The sequence below is a fragment of the Caretta caretta genome, chromosome 3, assembly GCF_965140235.1.
Source record: "Caretta caretta isolate rCarCar2 chromosome 3, rCarCar1.hap1, whole genome shotgun sequence".
Classification (NCBI taxonomy): domain Eukaryota; kingdom Metazoa; phylum Chordata; order Testudines; family Cheloniidae; genus Caretta; species Caretta caretta.
In genome coordinates, this window is record NC_134208.1 from 3,995,767 (window position 1) to 4,020,019 (window position 24,253).

The 24,253-nt window shown below is 48.3% G+C and overlaps 1 protein-coding gene across 7 annotated transcripts in view; it reads right to left on the reverse strand.

Annotated features, from left to right (window-relative positions):
- The window catches only part of OTOF (otoferlin), a 198,887-nt gene that overhangs the window by 127,947 nt on the left and 46,687 nt on the right, over positions 1–24,253 (reverse strand). For all 7 annotated transcript variants that reach the window (XM_048846046.2, XM_048846042.2, XM_048846045.2 and 4 more), the window contains exon 3: positions 12,048–12,136. In XM_048846046.2, coding sequence (XP_048702003.2) covers positions 12,048–12,136 — 89 coding nt within the window. The remainder of the gene's footprint in view (positions 1–12,047; positions 12,137–24,253) is intronic.

Here is a 24,253-nt window from a genome sequence, read left to right on the forward strand (position 1 = left end):
AGCAGTTAAAACTAATTGCACTGAAATGGACGTGCTCTCTCTCTCTCTCTCTCTCTCTGACAAGCTGTCATGTATCAACCTAGTTCCAGGCCCCCCAGCCAGGATTTCCCCAGGGTGGATCTGTGTAAGAGTAAACGGCTAATTTCTGACTGGATTGATTTTCACTGGGGCTGGCAGCAAGGAGATGTCTGCGCCTCGTTTATGGGGATCTGAGCGAGGGAGAGCATGACAATCAGCGGTGGCAGGTTGTCACTGCACATTACTGACTGATGCGTTTCTCTTCCTGCCGTTGATGCAAACGCCATGTTCAACGCAAGCTTGTAGAATTGCGCTGGGCAAAGTGAGGGATCCATGTGAAATCGATCCCACAGGGAGGGCGATGGTACAGTAACATTTCAGATCAGTTGCATCTACAGCCGGCTTTGTCCCTCACCTCTCTTGCATCTGGAGTGGGGGAATCGAGCCCTCCATGGCCTGCAATCATAACAAGTCGCAGCTTGGTGGCTGATGCAGGAGGCAGATTAGAATCCAGCTGTGTCTCCCTCAGCCTCGCTGATTCTGTGGAGCTGCAGATGGAAAATCTTGTGCCTACAATAAACTCTGGGGTTTATTGCACGATGAGATCCAACCACCACATGAAAAGCAGCAGCTTTCAGCTTTCCTGGCAAACTCCACATGGAGACCAAGTTTCAGGGAGGTTTGAGTGATCCCAGAGCCGCTCTCAGCTTGGGAAGGAAATTGCCCGGATTTCACTGCTCTGCATGGTGTCAGTGAGTCACCTGCATGTTGTGGCTGAGTTTTTGTAACCTAGAATACCGGATCACTCAGTCTGACCTCCTGTATATCACTGGCCCCCAGCGCCATCCGGCTCACCAAACCCAACGTCCGAAACTAGCCCGGACTGTTAAAACCCTCAGAAGACTAAGCTCGTGTTTTGCTCTGCAGCTTAACGTGTGTCCAAACCCCAGACTCAAGAGGAGACAACCCACAGGGAAGGAGGTGGAAGAAAGGCACAGGCCTCTGCAGAACCAAATTACTAAGCGTCACCCACATAGAACCACCCCCATAGAATCATAGAAGATCAGGGTTGGAAGGGACCCCAGGAGGTCATCTAGTCCAACCCCCTGCTCAGAGCAGGACCAACCCCCAACTAAATCATCCCAGCCAGGGCTTTGTCAAGCCGGATCTTAAAAACTTCTAAGGAGGGAGGTTCCACCACCTCCCTAGGGAACCCATTCCAATGCTTCACCACCCTCCTCATGAAATAGTCTTTCCAAACATCCAACCTAAACCTCCCCCACTGCAACCTGAGACCATTACTCCTCGTTCTGTCATCAGCTACCACTGAGAACAGCCGAGCTCCATCCTCTTTGGAACCCCCTTTCAGGTAGTTGAAAGCAGCTATCAAATCCCCCCTCATTCTTCTCTTCCGCAGACTAAACCGTCCTTCAGTGGTGCTGAGGAGACTCCAGAGACATTGCGGGGAGCAGATCTAGCATGGCCACCTCCCCAGAGTCACTCGGCAGGGCTAACGGGACCAAAGGGAGCAGCGCAGCAGGGAGCAAACCCCACACGACAGAGGTGCCAACTTTCTAATGTGCGGGGGGGTGTTCCCCCCGACTCCGCCCCAGACCCCAGCCCCACTCCTCCTTCCCCCAAGGTCCCACCCCTTTCCTCCCTCTTCCTGCCCCATTCCGCCCCTTCCCCCGAGCACCCCACCCTCGCTCCTTCCCCTTCCCCGCCAGTACCACCTGCATGCCATGGAACAGCTGATCACGGCGGGCGGGAGGCGCTGGGGGGTAGCAGGGGGTGCTGATTGGTGGGGCCTGCCGGCAGGTGGAAACCACTGGAGGGGAGGGAGAGGAGCTGATGGAGCACCCACGGAGTCAGCATCTGTGCCACATGACACCAGAGGGGCAAAATGAAATGCACTATCTTACACAGACCGAGCAAACGCACCAAAAGAATCCAGTTTCATCTTACTCGCTGCTCGCTCAATTCAGCCAAATTACTGCACAACACCCAGGGCTTAATTTGGGCGAGGGCTTGCCAGGGCTGAGCCCCGGCACCTCTAGGCTTGGCAGTTCACAGCCCCGGCACCTCCGGGCTTGTCAGTTCACAGCCCCGGCACCTCCGGGCTTGGCAGTTCACAGCCCCGGCACCTCTGGGCTTGTCAGTTCACAGCCCCAGCTCCTCCGGGCTTGTCAGTTCACAGCCCCGGCACCTCCGGGCTTGGCAGTTCACAGCCCCGGCACCTCCGGGCTTGGCAGTTCACAGCCCCGGCTCCTCCGGGCTTGTCAGTTCACAGCCCCGGCACCTCCGGGCTTGTCAGTTCACAGCCCCGGCACCTCCGGGCTTGGCAGTTCACAGCCCCGGCACCTCTGGGCTTGTCAGTTCACAGCCCCGGCACCTCTGGGCTTGTCAGTTCACAGCCCCGGCACCTCCGGGCTTGGCAGTTCACAGCCCCGGCTCGTCCGGGCTTGTCATTTCACAGCCCCGGCACCTCTGGGCTTGGTAGTTCACAGCCCCCGGCTTCTCCGGGATTGTCAGTTCACAGCCCCAGCACCTCTGGGCTTGGCAGTTCACAGCCCCGGCACCTCCGGGCTTGGCAGTTCACAGCCCCGGCACCTCCAGGCTTGCCGCATCCGTTATGAAAAAAATTGCTTGAGCCCCAGCACTTCTTTCATTACAAATGAAGCCCTGACAACACCCTAACCAGATACTTTCCACCCCATGCCCTGATTCTGCTGATATTTTCCAACAGGTTAAGAAAGCTTAGGTTTAAGGTGAGGAGCGACAGAAGAGTCTAGCAAAGGAAGGGAAGATTTTAGATGCTGTTTGGGTCATGCACACGCTATAATAAAAAATTAGTCATAGAACCATTGGGTTAGAAGGGTCATCTAGTCTAACCCCATGCCATAGATGCAGGATTTGTTGTGTTTAAACCATCCAACACAGATGGCTATCCAGCCTCTTTTTGAAAACCTCCAACAAACTTCCCTGACTTCCCTAGACAGTTTGTTCCATTGAAATGAAACACAGCTCCTTTCATCAATAGATCTCAAAGGAAATCAGTACTAAGATCCCCATTTCACAGGTGGGAAAACTGAGGTACAGTGAGGTGCAGTAATTTGCCCAAGGTCATCCAGCAGACCAGTGGCAGAGCTAGGAACAGACCCAAGGTCTCTGGAGCCCCAGTGCTGCACTCTATCCAACAAGCCATACTGTCTCCCACCACTGAAATGCAACCACCTCTGGGGGCAGAATATGGGAGCTAGTTTAAACAGTGCATGGCAGCCCTATTGAAGACTTATCCCATGCAATGCTATATCCCAATGGAACTGCACTGGGAAATTTTAGGCAGGCAGATTGGAATTACCCAAGCTAGAATTGGGTCAGAGGACGGAGAAAACATTTCTGTTCCTCAGGAAGTGCTCTGGGTTCTTTAACGACCACAAGGGGTCAGAGCCTCTGTTTTATTAAAGCATCTTCAGTGGCACAGCGCCTCCTAGAGCCCTGGCCCAAGCACTCACTCAAGGGGACAAGCGGCCCCCATTGAATCCCAACCACCCCATCCTGGGTTTTCCTTCGAGGTCTCCCATCCAAGCGTGGACCAGGCCTGAGGCTGGGCAAGCCGGGGAGAGCTGCCAGGATCACAGCTGGCAGAGAGATGACTTTTCATTTCATTTCCCAAGCTATTGTCTCCTGCCCTGTCTCAGTTGCATGGAGGTGGAATGCTCTTTGCGCCCGCCCCTGCACCTGGTTCCCAGTGCTGACATGTTCACAGTGCAGCTTGGAGCCAGGGGGGCAGGTGGGACTGCAGCTTCCAACAGTGGAGCGGGGGAAATAAGCTCTGATAGAGCCCTCCCCGTTCCTAGATCCCACTGCACCGCACAAAGGTGGCCGAGTATCATTAGCCCCATTTTATAAATGGGGAAACTGAGGCACAGAGCAATGGAGTGACTTACCAAAGGTCGCCCATTTCTTTTCCTGCATAAAATTCTGGCCACAGAAATCGGCCTGATTTCACAAAGCATTTTGATTTCGATGGAACCACAGATTCGGAGGGAAAATGGTTCCATCAGAGTTTCTCCAACCAGCACAACTTGTAGCCTCTTTAACAGATCAGGACAGGGACTCGGGGGAAGGGGTGGCCCAAGAGTGGGGAGTTTGGGGGGAATGTGTGGCACAGGGTGGAGGCTCAGGGAGAAGGGACGGTGTGGGGGAAGGGCCTGTGGGACCCCCCCGCCACCTTTAGGCTGCTTCCACCGCTCCTGACTAGAGCCAATCATTTAGAAAAACATCCAAACTTGATTTTAAAATTGACAGTGATGGAGAATCCTGCCCATCCTGAGGCCAGTTGTTCCAATGGTTAACCACCCTCACTACTAAACATTTACTCCTTGTTTCCAGTCTGAATCTGTCTAGCTTCAAATGTCTGGCCATTGAATCATGTTAGATCTTTGTCTGCTACACTGAAGAGGCCTCTGCTGTCATATTTCTGTTCCCAGTGTGGCTCCTTCTAGGCTATGATCAAGTCACCCCTTAGCCTGCTCTTTGTTCAGTTGTATGGACAGATGTACAATGTGCTGCCAACCCATCCTTCCTCTGACTGGCTTGGCATAACATTTTGGGGGGCCTTAAAAATGGTTCTCCAGGAAGACACTGCGTGTCCTGCCATTGGCTCTTGAAGAGACAGGCCACCTGGTGCAATTCCCTGCCCTCCCAGTGAGCCGTCAGACAAGTGGCTGGTATAATCCACCTGGGCCCCATGCCCAGCCCAGGGAAAGGATCGTTTTCCAAACTAATTAGCTGTGTGGCAATTGCTACCCTGGGATGGAACAAAAGCCCCACAATGAGCCATGCACCAGCATCTCAGCCGCGGCCCTTTCAATAATTCACATGAGCCAGCGTCGGGTGTCATGCCTTTATCTACAAGTCCAATAGATATCCCTTACCAACACCTGTGAATTATTCAGGAGAAACAACGATTGCTTTCCCCACCACGGAGAGAAAGCTCTGTGCCCTGCATTGCCTCGTTCCCCCGCCACTGTAGGATTTAACCCCTTCGGCCTTTTCGCTAAAGCTCACTTGTGGGATAGAAGCTTGCTCTGCTGTTAAGACATTGGGCTAAGACTCAGGAGGCCTGGGGTCAGTTCCTGGCTCTGCCACACACTCCTGGTGTGAGTCCAGGGCAAGTCCCTTTATCTCTGCGTGTCTCAGTTCCCCAGCTGTAACATGGGGGTAAAAACCAAATAGTAACACACCTGTGCGGGGGCCGGCAGTGTTACGTGGTCAGTATGTTCGCCCCACCCAGCACAGCAGCCTTGGGCTGGGAAGTCCTGGCTGTTTAAGGACCCCCCACAGATATACCAGCAAGGCAGCCGGACCATGCAACAATCAATACCAAAACACAGAGCTCTACCGTGTGAGCTACAGGAGTGCTCCATCCCAGGGAAAATAATGGTAAAGTTCATAGGGGATTTGATTAACAAAGTATTAAAGGAGAGGAATATAATTCATGCCAGTTGATGTGGTTTTATGGGGGGAAAAAAAGTCCCGTCAAACAAGCCTGATTTCATTCTTCGATTGCAAGTTTGGTTGATAAAGGTAACAACATAGAATAAGAACCAACGGCTGGAAGCTGAAGCCAGACAAATTCAGACTAGAAATAAGGGCTTGTCTATACTCTGGAGCACTCTTACAGCCCCATAGCTATGCATACAGGGCCATAGCTGTGCTGCGGTAGTCTCCAGATGTAGACACACACTACAGCAATGGAAGAGGTCTTTCCTTCACTGTTGGAACTCCACCTCCCTGAGCCAAGGTGGACATGGAGGATGGAGCTGTTCTCAGTGGTGGCAGATGACAGAAGACAAAACAATGGTCTCAAGTTGCAGTGGGGGAGGTCTAGGTTGGCTATTAGGAAACACTATTTCACTAGGAGGATGGTGAAGCACTGGAATGCGTTACCTAGGGAGGTGGTGGAATCTTCATTCTTAGAGGTTTTTAGGCCCAGGCTTGACAAAGCCCTGGCTGGGATGATTTAGTTGGGTTTGGTCCTGCTCTGAGCAGGGGATTGGACTATGTGACCTCCAGAGGTCTCTTCCAAGCCTGATCTTCTATGATTCTGTGATTCTATGTCCATGGAAGCATTCGTCTGTCAACCCTAGCCGCATCTACACTAGCGGTTAGGTCCACAGAGCTACAGCACTCACCCGTGTGAATTTTTTCCCATCCCTGTACACAGTAGCTATGTCAAGCTATGTTTTAAGGGCAGAGCAGGCCTGAGGCAGACGTTTAACCTTGTGGGTGATTAAGCCCTGGAACAAACTGCCATGGGGAGTGGTGGATTCTCCATCTCTTGATGTTGTCTTCCAGTCCAGACTGGCTACCTTTCTGGAAGATGCTTTAGCCAAACACAAGGTACTGGCTCAATGCCGGGGGAACTGGGTGAAGTTTAAAGGCCTGTGATGCACACAGGAGTTCAGACCAGATGATCCAAAGGTCCCTGCTGGCCTCACACTCTCTGAGCATAGTTCCAGGGTTTCGTAAGACCAACAGAACTTCTCATGGGTGCCCATTGCCAACGGCTTTTGCACAGTCCTTTGCCAAACCCACGGTGACCTCAGGAGGAGTCTGAGGCTGAGGAAAGCTGCTGTAAATGGGGGAAGTTACGCTGGAGTCCAAATAGCTACACGAATTTGTACCTTCTGAGGATCTTGCCCTGTTTATTCTGAACGCAGTCAATCCAGGACCATGCTTTAGCCAACTGGTGCAGCTGGCAATTTGCTTTTTTCTGGAGAAAGGGGACGAGCTTGGTTCACAGGTCTCTAAGCAGCAATGAGCGTGAAATAACGAGACTATCTGGCTGAAAAGTGGTAGTCAGTGCTGGAGCTCTAGCTCCTGGCTCCAGGCTCTGGGAGTGGATCCTGTTTCCTTCCCTATGGAGCAGCAAATCCTCTACCTGTGGTAGAGGCCTCTCAGCTGGCTCCTCGTCCCCATTTCCAGCGGCTTGTATAGACATTCACAGAGACTTACAAGCTCTTTTCCTTAGCGTGCGAGCAAATGTTGAGTCTTTGAAGAAATGCTGCATTGTTAGCTGTGCAATGAGTCTTTGCAGGAAGCAGTGATAGGCAGTCTTTTTTCTCCATACTTGGAGGCAATTTTTGACACAGAGCAGTTGCCTGAGAACGGGTGTGTGGGCTGAGATGCGGAGGAAAGGGAATTGCCTCTGTTCTAGGATTGGTTCATGTGTGCAAATAAAGCAAATCACACTTAGATTATTCCCAGGCTCCATGTCAAATGACTTCTCCTCCAACGGGAAAGCTGACCTGCAAAGTCCTGGAAACAGGCTACTGCTTGGTACGGGGGCAATTCTGGTGCCAGAAGTGGTCACGCCAATATCTGTGGTTCATTGCAAACAGTCAGTCCATTGCAATACTTTGTCCATTTATGGCCCCTTTCATTGCAGAATCTCACAGCATTTTACGGTCATTAATTCTCACAGCATCCTCATGAGCTGTAGATCCCGTATTATCACCCCTATTTTACAGAGGGGGAAATCAAGGCACAGAGAGGCTTTGAATGAGGCAGTGCCCTGAAGTTAGCAATGCAGCTGTGGCGATATCAGGGGGCCATTCCAGGATGTACCTGTGGTCTCAGAGGGGACTGTACTCGAGGCGGCTAGAAAATGAGACTTGTCGTAAAGGCAGCATGTCTCTGGCTAAGGTACTTACCTGGCCTTTATTACCATAGTACCATCCTTCCTCTCTGCATCAGCCTTGCAAGTGACTCCCTCCCGCCCCACAACACACAGGGGTTGGAGCTGTCTGGGACATCTTCAGTCGCTCCCAGAGTGAGGTGGGCTCTGCCCTCAGGACAGTGACTGAATAAATATGCTCAGTTGAACAGATCCGGTGCTCAGCATAATTGCTTAGGGCCTCGAGGAGCTCCAGGGCCCCCACTATTAATTATTAGTATGTGTTGTGTAGGGGGACCCAAAATATTCCTGCTTAGGGCCCCCGCTGGGATAGCACTGCCTCTGCTCAATTCAAACTCTCGTGTGATTGTCCAAAACTCTCAATGAACCTGAGACACAGTGAGGTCCAGTTTGATATTTTAAAGCGATTCATATTCAGCATCCCTGCCCTGGGAACCATCTGTCTGTATCTTATCCTTGCAACAAAGCCCGTTGCCAACTGTGCCCACATATCTATTCAGGGGACACCACCACAGGGCCTAATCACATCAGCCACACTATCAGAGGCTCGTTCACCTGCACATCCACCAATGTGATATATGCCATCATGTGCCAGCAATGCCCCTCTGCCATTTACATTGGTCAAACTGGACAGTCTCTACGTAAAAGAATAAATGGACACAAATCAGATGTCAAGAATTACAACATTCATAAACCAGTCGGAGAACACTTCAATCTCTTTGGTCACGCGATTACAGACATGAAAGTTGCGATATTACAACAGAAAAACTTCAAATCCAGACTCCAGCGAGAGACGGCTGAATTGGAATTCATTTGCAAATTTGATACAATTAATTTAGGCTTGAATAGAGACTGGGAGTGGCTAAGTCATTATGCAAGGTAGCCTATTTCCCCTTGTTTTTTCCTACCCCCCCCCCCCCAGACGTTCTGGTTTAACTTGGATTTAAACTTGGAGAGTGGTCAGTTTGGATGAGCTATTGCCAGCAGGAGAGTGAGTTTGTGTGTGTGTCCCTGGAAAAAAAAAAAGGGGAGGGGGGAGGTGAGAAAGCCTGGATTTGTGCTGGACATGGCCCACCTTGATTACCATGCACATTGTAGGGAGAGTGGTCACTTTGGATGAGCTATTACCAGCAGGAGAGTGAATTTGTGTGTGTGTGTGGGGGGGGGGCGGAGGGTGAGAAAACCTGGATTTGTGCTGGAAATGGCCCAACTTGATGATCACTTTAGATAAGCTATTACCAGCAGGACAGTGGGGTGGGAGGAGGTATTGTTTCATGGTCTCTGTGTGTATATAAAGTCTGCTGCAGTTTCCACGGTATGCATCCGATGAAGTGAGCTGTAGCTCACGAAAGCTCATGCTCAAATAAACTGGTTAGTCTCTAAGGTGCCACAAGTACTCCTTTTCTGTCTGTATCGTCACTTGAAACAAGCGTCAACACTCCCAGCTGGTGGCTCCGAAGACCCAGACTGGGGGCGAGACCCTGCGCAACACACTGGCTTTTAGGCCTTTAGTTTCTGTAACTCCTGCCTGTGTGAGAGTAGCTCCTAGGAACCTCGGCTGAGATCCGGGCCCCACTGTGCTGGGTGCTGCACAAACATGAAGTGACAGCCACTGCCTGCCGCAAAGAGCTTCCAGCCCAAATAGACAAGAGAAAGGGCACGAGCGGAAGCAAAGGCATGGACGGAGGCGGCGAACCCAAGGTCACCCAGCAGGTCAATGGCTCTTCACTCCCACTCCAGTGCTCTACCCATGAGTTCAGATGTCTCCAGTGAGTGGCTGTCCCCAGGGACTGCAACAACCTGTTGCTTTCCCACATCTAACAGAGCTCTCTGTTAGCTCACACAGTGAGGGCAGCATTTGTTATGCTAAAAGTCTTGGGTTCGATACCCACTGATAGCTTGTGGTGCCTATATCTGTAGATGACCTTGTTCTAGGCTTTGCTTTCCCCACCGGAGACTCATGTATAACTCAGGAATGGCTGCATGCTTAAACAAAGCTGATGTCTGAGTAGTGGTGCAGAGCTGTGCGAAGCATGCGTGGGCCTTCTCTGGACAGGCCACTGCCTAACAGGTGAGGCATCCAGCATGGGCTTGTTCATGCTTGGGGGTCAGGTGCTGATTTCTGGTGTATAGTTTGGGCTGGGAGCTGAGCTGCTGCCCATCTCTTTAGCTCTTTCCTCCGACACATTTAGTGCAGGCCAAATCCACGTACCCCCAGTGATCATCCAAACAGCAGCTCCCTCCCGGCTCCGAACCCAAATATCGCACCATGCGCTCACACCTGTGTAACACGCTGGCTGTGTGCCTGTTCCCAGGCCACTGCAGGATCACAGCCTAGAGCTGCTACTGGCTAATGGAATTACTCTTTTAGCTCCAGTGTGGATATCCTGTCGGGGCAGGTTGTTGACTTATATATGCTGGCTAGCATATGTTTTGTATATATATAACATATGCTAGCCAGCATATATAAATCAACAATATATATAAAGCATTAAACATAAATATTAAGTATTAATATAGCAGTTATATAGCCCAGATTAGCCTGTACCTTTGTTATAATCCTGTTCATTTATGCTAAGCATCCCATAATACCTAGCAATAGTTGCAGTAAGATTTGACTTAAGAGATTGGAAAATTTTTAGTAGCAGGATCTATGATTGTTTCCTTGTAGCAACAGAAAGTGAGTTACCCTCACAAGCCTGACATAGGCACAGGGAGGTGTCTTCCTGCCTCTTAGCATATGGAATGCATGTACCCAGCACAAAGCTAAGGGTGCATCACGGTAAACACGGAGGGTATACAAGGATGGCTTTAGAGGTGTACCTCTGGGAGCACCCCGTCTGCGTAAGGTGAACGCGACGTCACTGCACAGGAGACCGGTACGGTATAGCACAGCGGTGTCCAATACCTTCGCCGCTAGCCACATGTGGCTAATAGGCGATTGAATTGTGGCTAATGCATGTGGCTTTTTTATAATGTGGCTTAATGTGGCTTTTTTATAATGTGGCTAATAAGAAAAATTCAGAACCACAAGTGTGGTTAGCATCGAATTTCTATTGGACACCGCCGTGCCTGCCATTGGTTGTTTGGTCTCTTGAGTATATTTCGTAACAAACCAAAGCAATTGACAATACAATTTATCAACCAGGTGGAGTCATTACACCTAGTCTGTGCTTGGACAGTTACAGATGAAAAGCAATCACTGGAAGCCTGCTAGATAGCAAGCCTTTGCTCTTATGCTGAACTAGATGGCTCACACCAGGTGGGAGTATGACCAGTGTTGTTAAATGCCACAAAGTATGTGCTGCTAATTACTGCTAGGGGCCAGATTCAGTATGGCCTTTGCTGGTGCATGAGCCAAAAGGCAATATCCCCTCTCCCCATGTGCTAAAGATACGTCCACATTCGGGAGGACGGCCCTGCATTTCATCACTGGGACACCAATAACTGGCAAAGGCAGAGAACTGGAAGGCCAGTTAAAGGATTAGCAGAGATGAGTGAGGAGGAAAGATTAAAGGAATTTAATTTGTGCAGGCTGGAGAAAAGGAGACCAGGGGGAGTGATCGGATACGAGGGTGCAAAGGGCTGGAAGCCAGTAACGGAGCCTACCAGAAGGGGAAGGGCGTTGATCATGCCTGAGGCTGGGACCCACGAGCGATGGATTCAGACCAACGGGATCCAGGTTAGAAAACAGTTTCCAAAGTTGGGCTGGCGGAGCCCAGTCAACTGCCTCCCACGCTTAGCGATAGTAAAACGGGGGCTCAGTCTAACATTGCCATTTTATTCTGCTTCTTATGCCAGTGCCTATCCCTGCAGTGTCTGATCCCCATTAGCTGGGCAGAGGGTAATCGAGGGTGAATTCCTCCCATGGGCATGGGAATGGCAACACGTAAGTCCCACTTCAGGGAAGTGGGTGGGTCAAAAGGTGATTTTACAGCCCTTCTGTGGGTTTCAGCCCAACGCAGGTAGAGAACCACCATTGTAAACTGCCCCCCTATTTTGTATGGTTATTAGCTGCCTCTCAGTATAAGCAGTATGTGGCCTGTAGGAGTGCAGATCTTCCTCTCCCCTTCCCCCCGTAGTGGGTATAATGACTGCAAATTTTAGCTCTGATTTCCAGCCCATAGACTCAGCATGTTTCAAATTCAGGTAGTAAAGATTCCGGTGGGCTTGGCTTGCTTGTCCCCTTGGAAGATCTAGTAACCTCCTCCCATCTCTCCAGCCTCCAAACAAAACCATGACACCAGCTACCGGGGGGGGGTGGCCTATTCCACACGGCATGGGACTGGCCCCACCACAGGGGAAGAGGAGGACTCGCTCTCACCTGTTGGTGAAGACTTTGCTGTAGTTGAACACCTGGATCTCCAGCATCTCGTTGCCATCGATATTGCTGGCGATTGGCCATCGGAAGGTCTGCGGGAAAACAACGGAAGGAGAAAGTTAGGGTTCTGCTGGGGTTTGTTCCAGGGGAGAGGTTACGTTGGTGGGTTTTTGCACCCACAGGAATCAGATCCTCAGCTGGTGGAAATCAGCAAAACTTACTTTATTGTATTATCCATGTTACAGTCGCTCCCAAAGGCTGCAGCTGAGATCAGTGCCTGGCATAGTACATAGAAAGTTTCTGCCCTGAACAACTAAGGGCAGACAAAGGGTGAGTGGAGACAGAGGCAGGAAATGACCTGGAAATGTGAGGAACCATTAGGAAAGGGATAAACAATAAGACAGAAAATATCACATTGCCACTATATAAATCCATGGGGTGCCCACAGCTTAAATACTGCGTGCAGATGTGGTCGCCCCGTCTCAAAAAGAGTATAGGGGAACTGGAAAGGTTCAGAGAAGGGCAACATTAATGATCAAGGGTATGGAACAGCTTTCCGATGAGGAGAGACTAAAAAGATGAGGGTTGTTCAGCTTAGAAAAGAGACGACTAAGGGGCGATAATGGAATTGTCCATAAAAGCATGAGTGATGTGGCGAAAGTGAGGAGAGAAGCGTTCTGTGCTGTTTCCTACAGCACAAAAACCAGGGGTCACCCAATGAAATTAATAGGTGGGAGATTTACAGCAAACAAAAGGCATTATTTCTTCACACAACGCACGGTCAACCTGTGGAACTCATTGCCAGGGGAAGCTGTGAAGGCCAAAAGTATAACCGGGTTCAAAAAAGAATTAGATAAGATCATGGAGCACAGGTTCTCCAATGGCTATTTGCCAGAATGGGCAGGGATGCAATCCCCTGCTTGAGATCACCCTACACCTCTGACTACCAATTGCTGGGAGGGGAAGGCAGAGGTGTATCCTTCCAAAATTTCCCTGTTCTTTACACTCCCCCAGAAGCTGTGCTACTGGTCATTGTCAGAAGACAGGACACTGGGCCAGATGGACCTTTGGTCTGACCCACTATAGCAGCTCCTATGTTCTTACAGCCAAAGTCACATGGCAAGTAAGTGGCAAAGTGAGGCACTGAACCCAGGTCTCTAGGACACCAGACCAGACATCCTGCCCATTGGGCCACACACCCTCTCTGGCAGCCCCTAGGTCGTCTTTACCTGTTCCTGGCAAAGAAAATGGCTTTATTTTCTCCTAGATAATGTCACTGCATTTCCAAGAAAGTTTAATGGGGGAGAGTGACCCAAGACAGACAGGCCAAAAGGGGTATCCACTTGCAGTCCCCATGAGGACGCGAATGAGGGGCTCTTTCAACAGGAGCCGCAGTGAAAACACAGGCCTAGCGCTGATAAGGTTTCATTGTCGGTGCTCGGACTAGCACAAGAACATAAGAACGGCCATAGTGGGTCAGACCAAGGGTCCATCTAGCCCAACGTCCTGTCCGACGGTGGCCAGTGCCAGGTGCCCCAGAGGGAATGACCAGAATGGGGAATCACCAAGTGATCCATCCCCTGTCATCCGTTCCCAGCTTCGGGCAAACAAATTCTATTTTTATTGTTTTTTTGCAAGCCAAGCAATCAGCCTGCTGGGACAGTTCACACAAGGAAGTAAAAAACGTTATCCGATTGTCCAAGACATTACCCTCTCATGCCCACTGGGAGCTGAGGAAACCTTATTACTGAACTGCAAACAATGCATCAGAGGAAGGCAGCCGGAGCGAGCGAGTCAGAACAATGCTGAGTGCGAAGGCAATATCCCGAGCTGCTGAAAAATCCCTGCAGATCTCCGGCTTTACTGGAGCAACACAAAGATAATTATGTTCAAAGGGGTGAAAGGCGGGGGTGGGGGGTTATCAAGACATTATCCAGTGTTTGGAAGCTCCTGGAGACACAGCCAAAGCAGAAATGGCCTGATGGGTCTATTTCCCCTAACCGACACTCACTCTAATACACACAGCAAGTTTTGTAAAATTTCCTGCGGAGCTGTTATTGCCAAATGGAGGAAAGGAAAAAATTGGGTTGTGATTCCAGCTAAGTGAGAGGAACTGGTGCAGTGAAAGAGCATTTAATTTGTACAGGATTTGTATTTCTAGGTAATTCTTTTTCACTGCCTGGGAATGTATCCCCATCATAAAGAGTTTGGCTGAATTTGGAAATGATACCCCTATGGGCTTGAATATTTTATAGACACAGACACAGACACACAGACAAACACACACACAGGAGAGTCACTAGATTGTTGGCCCTGCTCCAGCTGCTTTGTATTGCAGAAGAACCTCAGAGTTACGAACACCTCGGGAAACTCTGAAATGTTCGTAACTTTGAACAAAACATTAGGGTTGTTCTTTCAAAAGTTTACCAGTGAACACTGACTGAATACAGCTTTGAAACCTCATCATATGGACCCATGGGAAGGAGGCCCTGGAGGAATTCCACCTGGATTTCAGCAATTTCCAACCCACCATCAACCTCACTCTGGACCAGTCCACACAAGAGATCCACTTCCTGGACACTACACTGCAAATAAGTGACGGTCACATAAACACCACCCTATACCGGAAACCTACTGACCGCTATACCTACCTACATGCCTCCAGCTTCCATCCAGGACACATCACGCAATCCACTGTCTACAGCCAAGCCCTAAGATACAACCACATTTGCTCCAATCCCTCAGACAGAGACAAACACCTACAAGATATTTATCAAGCATTCTTAAAACTACAATACCCACCTGGGGAAGTGAGGAAACAGATCGACAGAGCGAGACAGGTATCCAGAAATCACCTACTACAGGACGGGCCCAACAAGGAAAATAACAGAACACCACTGGCCATCACATAAGAACATAAGAACGGCCATACTGGTTCAGACCAAAGGTATATCCAGCCCAGTATCCTGTCTACCAACAGTGGCCAATGCCAGGTGCCCCAGAGGGAGTGAACCTAACAGGTAATGATCAAGTGATCTCTCTCCTGCCATCCATCTCCACCCTCTCACATACAGCCCCCAGCTAAAAGCTCTCTAGCAGATCATCCACGATCTACAACGTATTTTGGAAAACAATCCCTCACACTCACAGACCTTGGGAGGCAGGCCAGTCCTTGCTTACAGACAGCCCCTTAACCTGAAACAAATACTCACCAGCAACTACGCCCCACACCACAGAAACATGAACCCAGGAACCAATCCCTGTAGCAAACCCCGTAGCCTACTCTGTCCCCATATCTAGTCTAGCGACACCATCATAGGACCCAACCACATCAGCCACACCATTGGGGGCTCATTCACCTGCACATCCACCAATGTGATATACGCCATCATGTGCCAGCAATGCCCCTCTGCCATGTACATTGGCCAAACCTGACAGTCTCTATGTAAAAGGATAAATGGACACAAATCAGACATCAGGAATGGTAACATACAAAAGCCAGTAGGAGAGCACTTCCATCTCCCTGGCCATTCAATAACAGATTTAAAAGTAGCCATCCTTCAACACAAAAACTTCAAAAACCGACTTCAAAGAGAAACTGCAGAGCTACAATTCATTTGCAGACTTAACACCATTAATTTGGGCTTGAATAGGGACTGGGAGTGGCTGGCTCCCTACAAAAGCAATTTTGCCTCTCTTGGTATGGACACCTCCTCATCAGCTATTGGGAGTGGACCACATCCACCCTGACTGAATTGCCTTGTTAGCACTGGTTCTCCACTTGAAAGGTAACTCCCTTCTCTTCATGTGCCAGTATATTTATGCCTGTATCTGTAATTTTCATTCCATGCATCTGAAGAAGTGGGCTTTTTTACCCACGAAAGCTTATGCTCAAATAAATCTGTTCGTCTTTAAGGTGCCACCGGACTCCTTCTTGCTTCAATTGAACATGAACTTCCAGTGCTGTGCTACAGGGAAGGGTGCACACGTGAGCTGGGGGAGTATAAACAGGGACATATCAAGTCGGAGTAAAGAGATGTTATTATCTCTGTATACAGTGTTTGTAGTGAGACCAATACGGGAGACTGGGTCCCGTTCTGGTGATGTTGAAAAATTGGAAAGTGTTCAGAAAGAGCTACAAGAATGGTGTGAGGTCTGGAAATTATGAGTTCTAATGAGAGGCTCAGAGAAGCTCAATCTATTTAGTTTATCCCAGGATGAGACCTGACCAGTCTGTAATTAGCTGGAACCAAATAAACAGCCAGCCCCCCAACCTGAAGCAAAGGGATGTGACTAGCAGTCCCAAGCTCCCATTGCTTACTGTATGTTCGGTTATGCTAAAATCACGCAACCTTGGCCTGCAAACCTGCCATCTCTTCACAGCTCGGGCCTGTGCCATGACTGGGAAGCAGATCTCCAAGGCAAACCAAACAGGGCAGTAAAAAATGGTAACTCAGTCGGTGGCCAGTACTGACCCAATTCCCTCTCACAGTCCCAGGAGGCGCTATGCTGCTGCCTTTCCAATGGGATTTAAAGTGCAGAGTTGTGGTCACTGGTGTCCCCATAACACTTTCCACAAGCGCCTGGTAGTGTCCTATTGCTAAAACCCAGTCTGAGTTCTTCTGTCCCACTCCCTACCTGCAGTGTCAGCTCGATATGGGACTTCCCTTCCTGTTCTGCACTGTAGCCGGACATTGCTGCTGCATTCCACCCCAGAGACAGCTGCATTTCATAGCTAGCTGAAACGATTCCTTCTTGTAGAAATCATTTGCCAACTTCTTCCCTAGGAAAGGCTCTATGCAAGTGCCAGGTTTCACTGTTACTTTTACAGAGCCTGACCATTTGCTGCTTTTCCAGGCCCAGAACCTCCCAGTGTTTCTCACGCTGAGAGCAAGAACCTTCCTTCCATAACCAGCCTGCATTCTGGGGACAAGCCGGCTGGGTTCTGCTTGACTCCTCTCCTCCTTCCCTGCTGCTTTGGGCCTCCTGTCGCTCTAATGAAGCCTTAACTTGGCCATCTGCACCACTCTCCTTATCCTTGGCAAATGCTAGACCATGCCATTGGCCCACCCCTGCCTGAGAAAGAGAACAAACCACAACACGGACATTAGCGGCTCCTTATTTGCACTAAAGCTCAAACAGAAACAAGAGGTTCTGAGACCCAGCAAAAAGCTGAAAGCACAGACTAACCAGAATACATCTACAGCCAAAGCAGAGTTCTTCCAGCTGAGCCACACAGGCGAAGGACCAAGTTTAGCACCTTACAACTTGCAGGCTTGCAAGGTGCCACTGTGTCTCACGAGGGAAATTACAGATGTACCCAACCTCTGGACCCTGGTGTCCCCCAGGTTCAAGGATGCTTGAGCTGAGCCCATAGCTGCAGGGAAGGATCGCTGATGGAGGGGTTTTTGGATGCGTCTGATTTCTGAGAGCACCGTGACAATGTTACAAATAGAGGTGACTGGAATTCCCCCCCACCCCCCTGAAAATTGCAGTGTAAACCAACAAGAAGTCAGTCTGTCCACATTTGTAGTTGAAATCTGAATACTGAAACATTTTGGCTGATGACTGGGGAGAAGGGGGAATTGGCTGAAATTGATCAATTTGGGGGTTTTGGATTATTTGAGGAAAACAATGACAAGATCGGTTACGGTGCCCAGCCAGGTTTCCTGTCAAGGAAGCACAGCAATAGCCCCCGGCAGACTATACGAGGAGACTACAACACGTGTGCTACAGAGGTTTCCTTCTCTATTTCTGCACCGAGAAAGAGATGGAAAAGTTCGCATGCTGTCTCTGCCATATGGGAGAGCAAGTCAAAGCATTTCCTTTAATTGGCTGAAGAGAGACTAAATCAAAATGCAGATTAGATCTTATTTGCACTGGTGACTTTTCTCATTTTCCACTGCCGTTTTCTTGAGTCATTCATCTCCTCAGGTCAAAAAAAAAGGATCTGTAAACCCCACTACAGACTTCAGCAAAATGGGAAGAGAATATGCAGGCAGCTTTATCCAGGAAGCTCATCTGTGTGTACAGATACCAGGCTGCTGAGAGCCATATGAGTACCTGGGTAGAGAGCTGGGATTCTACAACCCGTGTTGGATTTTATGGCAGTCCCTGCGTGGACTTGGATCTCTGCTGCATGCTCACAGTTCCTGGACTGCCTGGGAAAACTTGGGGTGTGAAGCAGAACCCCCAAATGCAGCAGGATCACCACAGCCAGCTGCTGCTACTTAATGACTAGAGGAATTTACACAAAACTGGGGGAAGAGGGGTGCAAGGGTCGGCAGTGTGATCTGGTGGTGAGAACAGGAATCTGGGAACCTGCCAGTGACCTACCAGCGGCAAATCATTTACCCTCTTTGTGCCTCAATTTCTCTACCTCGTAAAGAGAAACTGACAAGCCCGTCTCTCACTGTCCCCCCCCTCCCCAAAGGTACAGAAACAGAACCAATGGTGAGAAGGACGTTTATATTTTTAAGATTTAATGTTGAATCATCTGAAGTGTTGTGCGGAGCACAGGCAAAGAGATACATCTTTAAAACCTCCACTACTTTGAAACCGACAAGCTGCGCCTTTGTTTTGTTTCGGCTCTGGATTTAACTGCCTTGCTATAGGCACTGAAGTTGGAAGATGCTGGCCTTGCAGAGACTGTGTCAGCTTGAAATTGAAACAATTGAAAGAAAGAGTTAAAACGGTTTCAGGTCCTTCCTCTTCCCCTGCCAGCTTTTGTGGGGTTGACTTGCATGTTCCTGCTTTGAGAAGCGCTTTGCTCACCTCACTCAGGTGCTGTGTGAAAGACCCACACAAACCACACAGGAAACACAGTGACCAAAGCTCACAGAAATCGATGGGAGATGCCCATGGGCTCAGCATCAGACTGTAACTAACTTACACAGGGGAGGCTTTCCGTCCTGCCCTCTCTCGCCTCCCAGAGACACATGGCCTCCGCTCCAGTCCACACCAAGTGCAGCTGTTTCAGTGAGCTTCCTCCCCCATCAATGTCATGGCATTACTCTTCTATTGGAATCCCTCCGTCGGGTCCCTGTGTGTTAGGGAATCGCTCATCTATGAGCATACGTTTGATCTAACTGGTATTACTGAAACCTGGTGGGATGAGTCGCAAGATTGGAATGCCAGAATCAATGGTTCTAACCTATCCAGGAAGGGTCGGGTGGGCAAAAGGGATGGCGGAGGGGCACTCTATGTCAGAAATAGTGTTACCTGTTTCCGAGTCACTGATAACTCACACAAAAATGATCCTGAATGCTTAAGGATCACTGTCCTAACAGATAAAGCACAAGATGGGATATTCATTGGTGTCTGTTACACACCACCAAAGCAAATGATGGAACCGGATGACAGGCCCCTTGGACACCTATTTAAAATGGTAGGTAGAAAGGCTGTGGGATCATGGGGGACTTCAGTTTGGAAGACACATGCTGGAGGTCTCATGCTGCCAGTATAAAAGAGCATCCTTGGAATTTCTGAACACTTCAGATGTCGCTTTCCTTACTCAAAAAATGTTGTAGCCAACATGGGAAATTCTTTATGAGGCTTTCTTTTACCAGAGAGAGAGGACCTGATTACAGAACTAAAATTAGTGGTAGCTTAGGTCCCAGTGGTCATGACTTGATCACATTGATAATGTGGAAGCAGAATAAAGTCCAGGGCAGTAATAGATACACTTGCTGCTTTAATTTCACAAAGCTGAAAAAAATTATGAGCCAAAAGAGCCGAGAGGCAGAATTTAATCTGAAAAGTATGAATAATTGGGAATCATGTAAGAACTCCTTCTTAGATGTCCAAAAAGCCACAATCCCACAACTGAGGAAGAAGGGTGTGCCGGTTAAAAAACTGGCTTGGTTTAGAGGGGAAGTAAAGGCAGATATAAAAATATTTAAAAGTAATATATAACAAAGGGAAGAAAGGGGAAGTTGATAGTAATGAATATAAATCAGAAGTTAAGAATTGTAGAAAATTGATAAGGGATGCAAAGGGACACAAAGCGAAATCTATGGCCAACAGAGTTAAGGACAATAAGTAGTTTCTCAAATATACTAGGAACAAAAAGAATCCTGACAATGGTACTGGTCCCAGATGGAAATGGTAGAATTATCAATAATAATGCAGAAAAGGCAGAAGTGTTCAATAAATACTTCTGTTTTGTATCTGAGGAAAAAACAGATGATACAGCCTCATCATATGGTGATAACACTCTTTTCATTCCACTAGTATTTCTGGAGGATGCTAAACAGGAGTTATTAAAGTTAGAGGTTTTTAAATCAGCAGGTCCAGATGACTTGATTCCAAGAGTTTTAAGAGAGCTAGCTGAGAAGTTTGCTGGACTGTTAATGTTGATTTCAATAAGTCTTGGAGTACTGGGGAAGTTCTAGGAGGCTAGAAAAAAGCTAATGTTGTGCCACTTTTTAAAAAGGGTAAATAGGATGAACCAGGTGTGTGACCCTGACATCAACCCCAGGCAAGATAATGGAGCAGCTAATATGGGACTTGATGAATAAAGAACGAAAGAAAGCTAATGTAATTAATGCAACTAGACATGGGTTTATGGAAGACAGATCCTGTCAAACTAACTTGATTTTTTATGAGATTACAACTTTGGTTGACAAAGGCCGTAGGGCTGACAGAATATATTAAGACTTCTGTAAGGCGCTTGACTTGAGACCACATGACATTTTGATTAACACAGTAGAATGATACCCAATGAACATGACGCACATTAACTGGATTAAAAACTGGCTAGCTGATAGGTCTCAAAATGTAACTGTAAATGGGAAGTCATCATGAAGCTGATGTGTTTCCATTTGGGACTCACAGGAATCAGTTCTCGGCCCTATGCTATTTAACGGTTTTATCAGGGACCTGGAAGAAAACACAATCTTCACTGATGAAGTTGGCAGATGACACAAAGACTGGGGAGTGGTGAATAATGAAGAGGACCGGACGCTGATAGAGAACGAGCTGGATCGCTTGGTAAACTGGGCAAGCAAACTATGCATTTTAATGTGGCTAAATGTACTCTTCTAGGAACAAAGAATGTAGACCATACTTACAGGCTGGGGGACTCTACCCTGGAAAGCAGGAACTGAAAAAGATTTGGGGGTCCTGGTGGATAATCAACTGAACACAAGCTCCCAGTGTGATGCTGTGGCTGAAAGAGTTAATGTGATCCTGGGACGTATAAATAGGGGAAACTCGAGTAGGAGCAGAGAGGTTATTTGACCTCTGTATTTGGCACTGGTGCGACCATTGCTGGAACCCTTTGTCCAGTGCTGGTGCTCACAATTCAAGCAAGATGTTGATAAATTGGAGAGGGGTCAGCGAAGAGCCACGAGAATGATTACAAGATTAGAAAACCTGCCTTGTGGTGATAGACTCAAAGAACTTAATCTATTTAGCTTAGCAGAGAGAAAGTTAAGGGGTGACTTGATCACAGTCTATAAGGGGAACAAATATTTAACAATGGGCTATTCAATCTAGTAGAGGATAGTGTGACATGACCCAGTGGCTGGAAGTTGAAGCTAAACAAATTCAGACAGGAAATAAGTCATCAAGTTTTAAGAGTGAGGGTAATTAACCATTGGAACAGTTTACCCAGGGTCATGGTGGATTTTCCATCACAGACAATAAGCTCTGCTCTGGGAGTTATTTGGGGGAAGTTCTCCGGCCTGTGTTAGACAGGAGCTCAGACTAGATGATCACAATGGTTCCTTCTGGACTATGAGTCTAGGAATCCCATCAAATTTACACTCCTTGTCATCACCTTCAATGCTGTGCCCCTCCCTGCTTGATCTTGTCACCTGTGCTCTGCCAACTTTGAAACCGTCACCTGCCCATTTGCCAGCATCTCCCACTGTTGCTGTCAAGCTTTCTTCTGCATGGCTTCTCTATGCATGGTCAGTCCACTCTGAACTCATCGGTAGGGCCCCACCCTGGCCACATTTAAGTGCTACTTAAAGGATCACATCTCCCATGCTGTCTACAGTGAATTGGGTCAACCTGTAAACAGTTCTCTATTTGTTTGTTCCCCTTCCCCCAAGCGCTGTTTACTTGTCTGTTTGTCCTTTGACGAGGTGCTCTTTGGAGCGGCAAATGCCTCATCTGGAACGTGCCTAGCACTCTGTGAGTGCTACCGTGAGAATAATAAATGCAGCTGATGATTTATACTGTGTCATCAAATGCAGAAAGTAAAGAAACTGAACAAACCAGAGGGACATTCATTTTCTTTCAGTTACAGTCATCACAACAACAGTAAGGGAAACATTTCAGAGAATTATGGTTTAAAATCACCGATTTTTTTAGAGCCAGACTGGGCCCTTATGATCAGCGGGTCTGACCTCATGTAGAACCCAGGCCTGAGGATTTCACCCAGTGGTTTCTGAATCAAGCCCATATCTTATGGTTGAGCTAGAGTATATCCTTTAGAAAGAGACACCCAAAATTGATTGAAAGACTTCAAGAGATGGAGAATCTAGCAAATCCCTAGGTGAATTGACCGATGGTTAATTACTCTCAATGTTAAAAACATGGGGCTTATTTCTTCTTTGAATTTGTCTGGTTTCAGCTTCCAGCCACTGGATCCAGGTCTGCCTTTGTCTGCCAGATTGAAGAGCGCTCTACCATCAGAACTTTAGCCATGTCATCTCAGAACGTGATGGTGTCCTTTTCACATCTCTGGAGACACCCTGAAATAGCTGTCCTTGGTCCTGAAACTACAAGCAGCCAGGGTAGATTCACTTGTAAATGGCAAATGTGTGTTTCTTTCATTCCTGCCCTTAAAACAAGCCGAAGAAGGTCTGAGTATGGAAACCGCTGCTCAGTTTTCAGCTACTCCAAAGGAAGCTCCTCTTCCTACAGGCAAGAGCAAAACTGCGAGGCTGTTTCTAAACCCAAGACATATTACTGGTAGGTGCATTGCATGCAAGCCAAGGGGCTGCAGTCAGGATCGGGGCCCCATTGTGGCAAACAGAGGAAAATACAGACCCGGCTCCAAGAAGCTTACAGTCTAACAGGGGGGAAATGCTGAGGGAACATAACAAACATTCAGAAGGATGAACAGAAACAGCCATAAGAAAGTGTCTGTGTAGATCAGCTATATTTGTATTTTCCTACGAAAAGCCAACAGCTTTAAATGTGCTGAAAGCAAGTGCCTTGGGCTCTGAAATGTCTTGCATAATCTCATTGCAAATTTATGTTACTCTCCTCATTGCTAGTTCTGTTGCACGGCACCAAGGGACTTGAGCTGCACTCTCAGAACCGCTTCTCTTTGCAAAAAGGGTTTGATTTTCTTAACGCAGCTGCTGAGTCTGCAGGAAGTGAGGTAACAGGGCAAGAGTTTGGGGCTCACATTGTCTGAGCTATGGGTAGCCCTGAGAGACCTCCATCCTTGGTCTATTCAGCCTCACAAAACGCCTGGAGGGTAGGAAAATAGCTCCTAGCCTTTAAATCAGTTGGGTAAACTGCGGTGCACAGATTTGCCTACATTGACATTGCAAGTCAGTGGCACAGCTGGAATTAGAATTCAGTAGTCCCCAAACTTATGTTCTATCCACTGCCCGACATGCCTCTTAAAGGGCTAAGAGCCAACAGCAATGTGCCCGGTAGTACAGTGACTCTGAAGCGAAGGAGCCTAGGATAATACTGGCTGGCATTTATGTAGTGCATTTCATCCAAAGATTCGAAGTGCTCAGCAAACATTTACTGAGATCACTAACCCCGCCTTTCAAATGCGACCACTTCTGGGGAAGAACACAGCAGCTGTTTAATACCTCACAGCAACACTATAGGACAGTTTAGGGGAAGAAACAAAGAATGGTATGACAGAAGGGGATTTAGGGAGGCAGAGAATTGGCATTTCAGCAGGATGTAAGAAATAATGCCCCAACCTTGCAAAAAGTATCAGGGAACTTTTAATTATCAACATTGGCCAGGACCTCGGATTTAAGTCTCATGTGAAAAAAGGCAGAAGCACAGCACTCATCTGGGGCTTTGGTTTAGTATTGACTCAGAAGGAAGAGCACCCCCTATTGAATCAGAAGCAAGGATGTGTGTTCCTAAAGGCTTCCCTCCCATCCAAACTTTGAACAGGCCCTATCCGGAGAAGATCACAACCCGGTGTGAAATGGCTGCAGGTGAAGGGCCTAGCGATCACAGCTGTATGGTTAGATATGAAATATTCCTTGTTAGGATAT